The sequence below is a fragment of the Nyctibius grandis genome, chromosome 5 (genome assembly GCF_013368605.1).
Source record: "Nyctibius grandis isolate bNycGra1 chromosome 5, bNycGra1.pri, whole genome shotgun sequence".
NCBI lineage: Eukaryota > Metazoa > Chordata > Aves > Nyctibiiformes > Nyctibiidae > Nyctibius > Nyctibius grandis.
The window spans coordinates 75,853,706-75,865,758 of NC_090662.1; the positions used below are offsets into that span (position 1 = coordinate 75,853,706).

At 41.8% G+C, this 12,053-nt stretch overlaps 1 protein-coding gene across 7 annotated transcripts; it reads left to right on the plus strand.

The window, feature by feature from the left end:
* The first annotated feature begins 311 nt into the window (after nucleotides 1–311).
* SYCE3 (synaptonemal complex central element protein 3) lies at nucleotides 312–4,445 on the plus strand. 7 transcript variants are annotated; one of them, XM_068401984.1, is made up of 4 exons: nucleotides 317–383; nucleotides 1,773–1,815; nucleotides 2,456–2,564; nucleotides 3,485–4,445. In XM_068401984.1, exons 1-4 carry the CDS (start codon nucleotides 328–330, stop codon nucleotides 3,652–3,654), a joined length of 378 nt encoding a protein of 125 aa, XP_068258085.1. In that variant the 5' UTR covers nucleotides 317–327; the 3' UTR covers nucleotides 3,655–4,445. The 7 variants fall into 7 exon arrangements, with proteins under 7 accessions (XP_068258088.1, XP_068258085.1, XP_068258091.1 ...); XM_068401985.1 differs by lacking the exon at nucleotides 317–383 and adding an exon at nucleotides 695–721; XM_068401988.1 differs by lacking the exon at nucleotides 317–383 and adding an exon at nucleotides 1,199–1,263 and having other exon boundaries at nucleotides 1,773–1,846.
* The last annotated feature ends 7,608 nt before the right edge of the window (nucleotides 4,446–12,053 follow it).

Consider the following 12,053-nt stretch of genomic DNA (forward strand, 5'->3'; position numbering starts at 1 on the left):
TGGGGCATGAGCAATTCAGAGAAGGTAGTTGATTCTCACCCTGCTGTATACCAGATAATTCCTGGTATCAGCAAACTCTTGACAAACTTAGAGTCTTGTTGCTCAGTCATCAGAAAATTTCTAACCCTTCTTTGCCAGCTCCTGCAAACACTTTCTCTGATATTTTTTTTTTTATGAAGACAGATATCATAGAATCACAGAATGGTTTGGGTCAGAAGGGACCTTTAAAGACCATGTAGTCCAACCCCCCTGCCATGGGCAGGGACATCTTTCACTAGATCAGGTTGCTCAGAGCCCCATCCAACCTGACCTTGAATGTTTCCAGGGATGGGGCATCTACCACCTCCCTGGGCAACCTGTTCCAGTGTCTCACCACCCTCACTGTAAAGTATTTCTTCCTTATATCTAATCTAAAACTAGTCTCTTAGAGTTTAAAACCGTTGCCCCTTGTCCTGTCGCTGCAGGCCCTGGTCTGAAGTCTCTGTCCATCACACAGGCAGGGAGATGGACCCCCATAGAAAAGAAGCAGAGGCACCACCCAACTTTCAAACTTTGGGCTCAAAAGTAACTTTTGTGTTACTTTCAGGGCAATTCCCGAAAGGAGAGGGGACAGGCCGCCTGGTGCCGGGCAGCCGGCCGTGGCTCGGGGCGGGCAGAGAAGGAGGGTGAGGGGAGGCCCCGGACGTAGGGGGGGAGGGGCTGAGGGACAGCCAGGGGGGCGGTAAGCATGGGGAGGGGGTTACCTCCTGTTGTCCAGCCTCCGGGGAAGGGCAATTAGGGCACCGCGGCGGGCAGGGGACGGGGCGCTGCCCAGCAGGCCCGGCCTGCCCCAGAGGCCGGGGGGGGGGGGGGGCGGGGGCAGGCCGGCTGAGGGGCCCGCCATGCCGCGGCCCAGGACCGGCTGCGGTGTGCTGGGAGGAGGCGGGTGGCGGGACACGGAGCCGTGCCACAGTCCGGCCCCAGGGCCGCGGAACGCCTCCCTGCCGCGGCGCGGGGGGCAAGCCCCTGCCTTTCCCCTTCCTGTCCCTCGGCCGCCCAACTCCACACCGAAGTGCTTGTTTTCGTGAAACACAGAATTAATCGAGTTCGGGAGCTCGGGGTCAGAGCGGGCAGGAGAGGACGGAGGGGACAGAAGGGCGTTTTTTTCGTGTCCCGTTCCCTCCCGCTCCTTTCCCCGCCCCCGCTGGCGACGGCGGCGGGCCGGGGAGGCGGGAGCGCGCGGGCCCCGCGAGCGCGGGGCTGGCGTTAGCGGGAGAGGGGAGGGTGAGGCGGCGGCGGCGGAGGCCGGCGGACACCCTGCCCGGGCGGGAAGGGGAGGAGGGCCTGCCCCGCGGGAGGGAGGAAGCGGGCTGTGGGGTGAGGGCCGGTCACAGGTGGGCGACACCGCCCTCCGAGGGGCGCTCCTCACACGGCCCCCGCGCTGGGCCCAGCAGTACCCCGGCGCCGCGGGCCTAGTGCAGGCCTGGTGGGAAGTTGAAGCGCGCCCCTCGTGGTACAGCGGGGAGGTTTGGGCTTTGTAAGGCCTCTGGTTTTGTGAAGAGACCTTTGAACACCAAGCGTCATTTGATAAGACTTGGCATTGCTTTAAAATGCTGTAAAGCCGTTATAAACCCTTGCATTCCTTGCACATTATCGGCAATAAAAAATGGAAGATGGATACCCACTAACTGAGTTTGTGAAATCATATATTAAGAAAAAGAAAGCTGATAAACTGTGCCTGCTGCATGACGTGTATAAGTTCCTACAGTAAAGCTCTTCTGTCTCCTTCATAGTTTCGTCCCATCCATTGGCGGTTTTCAGAACAGGAAATTAAAGGCAAGGCTGTGTGTCACATTTTTGGTTAAAGGTATCAAGGTTCTGAAATTCTTAATTGCAGAAGTTGGGCCTCTAAATCTACATTTTTGCCCCAAGCGTTTTTACTTCCTGAAATTTTCCTACCTATAACTTAAGCAGATGTTAGTTAATCATAAGCACTTAGCTGCGTATTTGCTGACAGAACTCAGTGTATGTAGTTACCTGGCTGTAACACGCAAGTGTGAAATACTGGGTACAAATGGGGATTTTACAACTAACTTTGAAAATTAGGAATTGCCCTACAGCAGAATATTTGGGAGAGAAGCTTGAAGACAACTGTACCAGGATAATAGATGAAATTTTCTAATGAAGTGTTTGACACAGTGATCTTTGTCTTTACTGGTACCAAAATCTGTATTTGGCACAAACACAGCATATTTGAATGCGATTCTTTCTGCTTAAATTAATTGCAAAATGGATTGAAAATAGTATGCAGCATACAGATGAGGACCAGTAACTTTAAGGTCAGATTCTTAATGAAGTTATGTGTAAATTGTTGTGGGTTTTTTTTTTAATTTATTACAATGTTACTTTTTCTCAGCTGTGAAAATCAACTCATTTAAAAGTAAAATAAAGTATGAAATTCCTGTTTTCCTTTTAGATGGCTGAACCAGAACCTCAGGAAGGAAACTATGATGACATGGTAAAGATGGTGGAGGACCTGAACAGGGACTTAGAAAAACTTCTGGAGGAAATTGAAAAACTAACAGGTACCCATCTTTATTAAGAATGACATGGATTTGTCTACTAGAGTGAAGACACTGAAGATTTATTATTTATATTCACTGCTGTAAACTTCTGTGTGATAGAAATGTTAGCGGAAACAATCACCATCAACTAATGCCCTAATGTTCTTAATTGTGAGAAAGCATGCAAATAATCTAGAAGTTTCAGATGGCTCAGAATTGAAATTAATAGTTGATGGATTTAATCTCAATCCTGTATGTATGGAGGGGTCTGCATATTCCTCTCCATGTTCTGCAAAAATTCTGTCAGAAACTGTGTGCAACTATCAAGAATGGCTGGAAACTGTTAATGAAACTATTTGTAATTAACACAATTTATGAATGCCATTGAGAAAACTGCAGTCAATTTATGGTAAAATGAAAGGGAAAGTATGAAGTAAGTGCTAAAACGATTTGCTCTGCTTTATCAGATACTCGTTATTTCAAAGTCAATTTCGTTATTTATGTTGTTCTTAAAACCTTTCATCTCTATGCTGCAGCCTCCTTGAACTTACTCTTCCTCACCTAACACAAGCCTCCTGACTGTAACTGGTCTGGAGAGAGGATTCTATGGTTCATTTATTCTAAAACAGTCTGTTGAAGCTTTCTTTTTGATTATTTATTTTGTTATAATCTTTAAGTAAAAGTATCTATCTCTCTTTTGTAGTTTACACCAGTATACGTCCATTCTGAAATATTTTGAGACATTTATAAAATAGTACTGAACAGTCTTTTATTTAATCTTGAGTATTACTGTGGGCAGTTTCCACTTTATTTTACAGCAGGCCTTCTCTGACATAAGATCTGAACTGATAATAATTCATGTCCTTTATTCATTTACTGAATCAGCCATTGCTTTTATTTAGCCAAAATTCCTGGCTTAGTAGTATCTGTTGGGTTTGTAGTGCAGGCAACCTGGATGGCATATGACATGGTAGTCCTACGTACCAACCCAGATCTGGCCAGCTCCATGAGGCGTTTGGAAGATGCCTTCCTCAGTTGCAAAGAAGAGATGGAGAAGAAATGGCAAGAGGTCCTAAGCGAGTCTAAAGGTGAAGAGCAAAAAAAGGAATAAATTGAATTCAGTCATGCTGGCAGAACTACATCCCTTGGAAAATCACTCCAGTCTTTTTGTTTTCCAGCCGTGGAGGTTTCACAGACACTGTGGAAAATGGATTGGCTTTCATCTTGCTAAGAACTACTTATATAGTAGTTACATCTATGGAAGTATTTTAATGAGATTACACATATATATATATTTATATTGTTGAAGGTAAAAGGTAACAATGTGTCTATTTTTATTATGCTCTTCAGTAATCCTTGTAGTGTTGTGCATACACAACTTACATGCTTTCTGTGTCTTTCTTCCTGGAAGATCATACTCACTTTATCATCAATATACATGGAATTCTACACCTGAACAAATGGAGGGGGGAGCAGGGGAGGGTACAGTGGACCATCGCAGTGGTATTGCACCAGCACATGCCTTTCAAGGAAAACTGAAGAATTACTTTTTTTTCCAAATGAAAAACAGGTGAAATTCTAGATTTGCAGATACATTGGGTTATTTTGATGTGGGATTGCCAAATAGGTGTTCAGTTACAGAATTGTATTATTTAGATAGTTAATCTGTAGTTGTTTCATTTTGTTTCCTTGGATTTTTAACCATTTCTTTGGACTGGTTTTCCCAGAAAGATTGTGCTTCTCAAACCCTCTGAAGGTAGCATGTCTTGTTTAAGAGAAAATCGTTTACCATTATAGACTGCACTGTGTATGGTGCAGTCCGTGGGGTTGCTGCAGAAACCAAATTAACCATGTTATAAAACATGCTTTTCTCCGTATGTTCCAACTGTGCAATATTAAAAAAGGAAGAAAAGAAAAAAAATTGTGTTTCTTTTGCAGTCAAGCTGTGGATTAAGGGTACCACCTTGTGGCTTGCAGTTAAAGCGCAAATCAGCATTTTATCTCAGATGGAAATCAGTGCAAGTTTTGAGAAGGAACTTCCCTTTCATTAAAATTAGTCTCTTTTAACTAGAAAGTAAGCACCATGTAGGAAGTGAGAGCATCTCAATCTCCTTTGAAGAGCCATTTAATGATTTAAATCACATCTCAATAACCTGTCAAAAGTTTGCTAAGTTTTAGACTAGGTACTCTCTTGAGAATAATCTCCATTCACAGACAGTTTAGACCACCTAAGTGAAAAATATATAAGTAATTTCACTTTTTTTGCCCCCCCCCCTTTTTTCTTTTGCATTGCTAGCAAGTGTTTCTAGAGGCACAAATGATTAAGAACATAAAACTTTTAATTCTACTCTTGATTTTCCAGCAGGTAGGTCTTTATTCCAGCCAAAATAGGGCAAAATGGCAGAGCAGCATGAGGAATCTTGCACTTTGATTAAGTGCAAGTTATTCCTCTCTGGAGGATATTTAATGGCATGTTGTCACTTTGGTACTTTTGGCTATATTGTCTTCATTCTCTAAGTCTGTGTTAAAACCTAAATTCTTTGAAGAGGCACTGACTTTAACAGCTTGTGTAGGAATGTACTGAATTTTGTGATTTTTATGTGACCTTTTGGCCGTAAAGTGCTACGTATAGATTGACTGTAGGTTTTCCAGAAAGCTCACTTTTCATTTAGACAATTAAACTAAGTGGCCAGTGTTAAAAAAAAAAAAAAAAAGAAAATTTTTTTTTGAATCCAGGAGTCCCACTAAGAATAGAAAACACTGCTCAAAACCAACACTTTTAAAAAATATGTCTTTTAATTAATTGTGACATTCAGTGAAGTATTTTTATGTGAAGGTGAATCCCATTTCCTGTGATTGGAAGGCTACAATAAGTGAGTTTGTCAGAATATTGTGTTTCTCCAGAGTGAAGGGTCATGATCAGAGAGTGTAGCTGTAAGGAGAGAAGGCATCTGGTAACATTTTCTTCAGTCCTCAAGTCTCATCACTTTACAACTTTTCCTTTCTGAATTTTGGAAAATGGATTTTTTTCTGTATAACCTCAGAGGCAGAAGGCATTACAGCACCATCAACAGATGGCAGTAAGAGCACCTTGATTTTGTCCTCACCAAAAAGCAGACAAATGATAGCCTATTAACCATCAGGCACCAATTTAGTCTGAAGGGTAGGTGCTTACACTGAGGTACCAGGTCACCCACTGTGAAGGAACAGAATGAGCTTGCAGGAGGGGTGTTGGGGATACCTGTGAATATTTGTCATCTCTGCCACCCTTTTTCTTGCTCCTGAAAGTTCTCACACACGTGACCACAAACACCTAACCGTGATGAGCGCTAGGGACAGAAGTAGGGAATACAGCACCAGCGGCTGCAGCTAGGAGCACAGCATGTACTCTGCTTGGGGAATCTGGCTGGATGAGTAGGCTGGGTCTGCCTCTTTCTCCCCAAGATTTTCTTCCCACCTGTGTGAGGATATGCAGATGAGAGTTAGAGATATGCAACAGCATAGGAACAGCACATATTCCTTGAAAAACTATACAGCAAGATGATGATACTTTTCCTTTACTACTGAAATAATTTGTGTTTCTTTTATTTTTTACACTGAGAATCAGCTTGTGGGGATTGTGAGTGCTGCTTCATGCATCTCACCATCTACCGCATTTCAGCCCAGCTAGATGCTTTAGGCTTGCAGCAGAAACGAGATAGCCCACGTTGAAACACCTTGATTTCATGTCACAGGGGCATGTAATAAAATTTTTCAGTAAAAAGGATGTGGAACAACTGCCCCACCTAGTGCTCACATAACTTAAAAGTAACAGTAATCTGAATTGCTGGGTTGGTATCTCTTCAGTCACCCATCACCAAAGATTTCTGTAATGAAAAGTGTCAGCAGCAGTTTAACTTTATTTTCACTTTCAGTGAACTCCCCTTTTGTGATCTGAGCCTGTACAGCAGTTACACACAGGTGCTTCCTGTACTGCATTTAAGGCAAAGTGAGCTTCTGCAAAACAGCTACAGAAGCAAGAGAAGTTGGCACTGGTGCACTGCCAATCTGTATGCCCAAATACAGCAGTAAGGAATTATGTTTCCTTAGTTATTCATTCCTTCGCCTCTGTTAAGTAACACGTAATAAGCATGTCACAAATCAGTTGACATGTTGGTATTTTTTTTTCTTGTTATGTAGATGCCTGGACAGGTACTGGAATTTGTATTCATCCTGGTTCGTTTTGCATTAATAGATAGGCCAAGTCTTATTTCCACAGTTGGATATCAGCTTTAATCAAGCAGTGTGTGAAGCCTAGCAAAGAGGTTACAGATCAACCCTTAAACACCTATTAAGGGTAGCAGATGTTCTGGTGTTTGACACTGCAATGCTTTTGCTGTCCTTGTCACAACAAAATTTACTGATCATAGTTATATGCTTAAGCTGTCGGCAAGGCGAGAGTTGGATGCCTAAGAGCAAACTATCCCAGAGCCATCAAACTGAGCCAGATGTTGTCTGGTCCAAAGAGCCTGCAATGGCATAGCTCAAAGCACATTCCTCTTCTGAATGTAAACATCTATATGTTGTATAAAACAGAGGGATGCAAGGTGTCCTGTGGCCCATTTTTGTCTAGCAACTCAGGTGCTACTGCACTCATCGGAGCTGCCTGGATTCTCAAGACTGTTTAGTTTCTGTTATCAGTCTCTTACCAAGAAGCAGATGAGACTTAGCTAAAAGGCCAACATGCAGCCTCCCAGGAAATTTTGATGGTTGAAACTGTGTATATGAAACAGTATAAAACAACTGGGAAGGGGCTGTGAACATTTCACATGTCCACTTAGGCATCTCGATCTTTGTCAGAACATGGCCTAGAGCTTTGTTTAGAATATTTATTTCATTTAGTATTAGTGCTTTCCAGCTCTTGATTATTACAGCCCCAATTCAGGTGACCTCAGAAAGGCTCAAAAAGAGAATCCACACTAACTGTTTTGCTTGTTGGCATAAATTGTTTCAAAATTTCAGTCCAGATCTTTGCAGCAATTTTTCGTGAAGTGTGTACAGAGAGATTACTGAATCTCTAACAGCCCTATTTAGACACACTAGTATTAAAATAACGTTCTTTTTGCTGTCATTCTTAGCAGAGAAGCAAAGAGCTTATTGAGAACAAATGGGGTGAACAACATTCCTTCTGAGTCAGTCATTTCCTCCAGGGCAAGGACTGTATCACCTAGGCACTATGGGCATGAAAGTGGCAGTGCCTCTTCTGTGTACCTTCTATTAGTACCGATTTCTTTTTTTATAGCACCGCCTCCTTCCTGCTTCTGCACCACTGTAAAATGGATTTACATTTTTTCCAAAGAAAACATATTAGGATATTTTCTCATTTTTCTGTTTCTGACAAGCTCTTGTCTACCTCACCTGCCTGGTTTTCTCTAGGTGCTCTGGGTTTGGATCACTGGAATACGAACCTAGGTAAGATTACAAATTTTTGAAGCCATATGTATTTTAAAAGGAAGAAGGGCAAGATTTAGCGGCCATTAAAAACTGTGAACAGCACATGGACAAAAATGCAAGTATTACATAATGGAAGTGAAAATAATTGACTAGACCAACACACTGAGCAGTAACCACAGAACAAAGACCCTCTAACCTCTGGAAACAAGACAAGACTATTACAAGTACACTGTACAAAGCACATTTTGACTCTTACCACCTACCCGCGGTTACCTAATACGTTAAAACAGCAGAAGTTTGACTTTGAGGTGCAGCTAAAGTTGAGTTCCAGGCCGACACTAACACAAACTGCTTATCTGAGCTAAGACTGTGTGGATCTTCACACATTTAATCCCCACTCCAAATTTTTTGAGAGCAGATCTCTTTCTGTACTACAGATACGTACTTTATGGCCAATTGTCCTTAGAAATGCACTGTAAAAGCAGTTCCTGACTAATTCTAAGGACCTAAGTGGTCCTACAAAGTCACAATCTACAAGTCAAAACTCCAGACTGATAGCCAAGCATTGAAGAATGATGCATTTTGACAACAGGAAATATGAAGCTCTGAACTCAGGGATAGCTTTCTGTAGGTCTTTCCTATCACATTTTAAAACCTTAAGATATTAGTACCACCAGCTAATAAATTATTACTTCTAAGTCATCAGGATCAATTTTCTGCACAGTACATTGTTGTCTAGCTCTAAGACTCAAATCAGAGCTACACTGCTCCACTATTGTCAACAGCACAAAATGAAGAGTTCAAGCTGCCACTTGTTTGACACAGCTTCCAAAACTTCTCATCTCCTTCACGCTTGACCAAGGGTCCTACTGCCGCTTGGCTTGTGCAGCTGTTCTTCCCCCAAGTATGTCTGAACATCTCTGAGCAGATACTTTCTTTCTACAGAATCCCAGTGATGCTGAAGGCTAGCTGGTTCTCCAAAAAGCCAAACCAGCAGAAAGGATAATAATGACTAAGGCTGTGGGTTAGAACTAGGGACCTACAAATACACTTTCTAAAAAGCCACAACAAATAACTGAGCGTCAGACTTGCATAGCTTTCCATCTTCATTACAAATGTCCATGGATCTACAAATTGAAGTTTCTTCTACAAAATGAAGAGTTTGAAAACCACTGTTCTAGAGCTATTAGGATCTTGCTATCCAGATCACATGCAAGTTCATTCTAGTATTCTATAGGGGAGTCTCAAGCATGTGCCCTGGCATGGAATAAGTATGTGCACAGCTTGCCCTAAGGGCTGTGAAATCAAGTTCTATGCAGCACAGACTTCACTTCCAAAGCTTTTCCAACTGCAGCAGAAAGTCTCTTTCAGTTCCAAGGCATTTGTTGCAGCTGTGTACAAGTCCTCCTGTGGAAGGGGGTGGGAAGGGCTGCACATGGATAAAATATTGCTCAATGCAGAAGTTTACAGGATACATATTTCTCTGAATCGGTAAATATCTTGTCATTGCAAGACTATTATGTTTAAATGAAACAGTGCACAGATGAAGGCCTACAGAACTTTCTTCTTCCCTTCTTTATCCTCCTCAAAAGATCACAAGTCACAGGGAATATTTTTGTGGCTAAGTAACAGTAGACAGCTGCCTTCACAAGCAAAAAGCCTGGTTACAGTCAGGCAGGCAGAGTATTATGAAAACACTGTAAAATGATTACACTATAAAAGTACAATCCGCTCCAAGTGTAAGCCATTATAAGTGCCCATGAAAGGGAAGAATGCTGAAATAAGAGAATGAACATAGCACAAAAACAATAGCTCCAAGTAGGTATAAAAGCATATCAACTACTCTGTAAATTCAAAATCCTGGTAGCTAGAAGTCTTTTAAAAAAGAAAACAGCACAACACAAACTAAGCACTCATCTGAAGTTCTGCTTGAGGCAAGTAACTCGCAGCCTTATTTACAGGTCCACAAGCACCACAGTTGCTAAGAGAACTGACCCTCATTACTGAGCACCAGTTTTACTTTTCTTCAGCCAAACTTTAGCTAAGAGAACAAGTGGCCTAGTAAGGGAACAATTTATGCCTTAAGTCATTTAAAATGTAATTTTAGTAAGTGCTTTAGACTTGCTAGAGTTGAGTCTATATTTTCATAAGCAGGGATGAAGGGGGTTATGTCAGTCACAAGCTTCTGTTTTATGCAAAGATTCTTCTTATCACAAAGGTACAACTGAAATAACTGAAAAAAACTAGATGATAGGACACTATTTGCATCTCTCCCTCAATTTATCCTTTCATAAGATAAAGATAACAAGTTAGATACTTTTGTTAAACTGATTCAAATCTGACCTACACTTTTTCAGAAATGAAAAAATTTGTTCGGCCTGTCAAATCTCACTTTAAGAAAAAACACTTGCTTTTGAACAACTGAAGGCAGTTCAAGTAGTTTTTATGACAAATTCTGCAGTAATGTTTCAATATTTATAAATATCTTACATCTGTTTATATTACAGTGAAACTGCCAACCTTGCCCCAATCTGCTTGAAATAGATCTAGCTCTGAACAAAACTAAAGTCTAATAAGTATTATCCTGCTTAAGAATTTGTAAAAAGGTGCATTACTCATGTTTTCCTCACCTTATTAAGTTTTATTGTGTGTCAAAACAGCTGTATTCTTCATTTTCCAAGGAAAGACTTTAGAATACCACTGTGTATCTCAACATCTTCCTCAGTCTACAGCTTACCAGATCCGGTGCAAAAGTTCAGTCTCACAGTAATCCTTGTATTACTGTACTTTCAGAACTGCTGGGTAAGCGATCCAGTGCTGTAACAGCAGGTTACACTACATGAGCTTGCAGGGAATGCAGCAGTGTATGTCCTCAAGGGAGTCAGGAGCATTCTCCTTCCTGAACCAAGGCTGTAGCTTTCACTTCACATCTCATTAAGAGTTCCTAACTCATTGCAAAAGCAAGCAGAAAGTCCCCAATGAAGTCAGCCGTGGGCAGTGCAACTCATGCATCGCTAAACCTTCCCCTATGCCCCCAAGGCAAAGGCAACAGGGTACAAGGGCCATTCCTCATCTTCCCAGAAGCTGGAAGCAAAGTGCTTTGGAGTTAAATTATCCCCTACACTTCCCCTACTTCTAATTTCCTGTGGAGTAAGATGAGAAAGTGTCTCTCCAGAAAATCTCATATAATTTTTGATTATTCATAGCATGCAAGAACAGGGAAACCAGAGGAGACAAGGACAGAAAGTACCTGCCAAGAATCTCTCTACTCTCATTTAGTCCTACATGGGTACAGTTACAGTGTTGCTCCAGACCAAGGGGGTTTACGTGAAGTGTTACTCAGTAAAGGCTGGGTAAATATTGACTAGCTAAGAACAGAAAGCAGTGTTTTAAGGAAAAAAATATACTATCTGAAGTTTGGATAACAGCAACTGCAAGACAGGAAACATGAGACGTGTTGGACTAGAGAATGAAGGACACAAGATAGCTGAAGAAACACACCCATATTCAACAGCTGGAAGTAGGCTGATAGCGCAAGGCATCCAAGTTTTAGGGAGGAACATTAGAAATACACACACATTAGTAAGGCAGTTCAGTACTTTGCTCATTAACACAAGATAGCACAGGTACAAAGACTTTACTGGTTTCAAGGAAAAGTGGAGAGGCTAATAAAATGTACTGCAATTATTTGGAAGAGAAGCTTGAATAAAGTGGCAGTTAAAGCCCACTGTCTTTTTGAGCAGAGGAGTCTCAAAGCTTGGATCCTACTGTTTACAGAACACAAAAGCCCAGCAAACAAATGGGAAAAATAATATCTCAGTAACCCACTCCAAATCCTCCAAACTCCTGCCACAAGATGGTAACAGAAAAACCCAACTGTTAATGCCATTTTAGCCAGAAGAGCAGACAGGACAGTGTAGGTTATAGCTCTGTTGTATAATTTCTTTGCAGAAGTTGTTTTGGATTGAAGTAGAGCCACCTAACCTAGCCATGTCCTTGCACATGTATCATCCAGCATGGTTTTAGACGAGATACATCAACACATATTAAAGAGGCAGCTCTCATTTTCACATATAA

Bases quoted from the DNA above. Each gene is read 5' to 3' on its own strand.
- SYCE3 (XM_068401984.1), top strand. From the start codon at position 328: ATGGGGCATCTACCACCTCCCTGGGCAACCTGTTCCAGTGTCTCACCA. The intron at 1,816-2,455 runs GCAAGGCTGTGT...TTTTCCTTTTAG, and splicing joins TTCAGAACAGGAAATTAAAG to ATGGCTGAACCAGAACCTCA. The intron at 2,565-3,484 runs GTACCCATCTTT...TTGGGTTTGTAG, and splicing joins GGAAATTGAAAAACTAACAG to TGCAGGCAACCTGGATGGCA.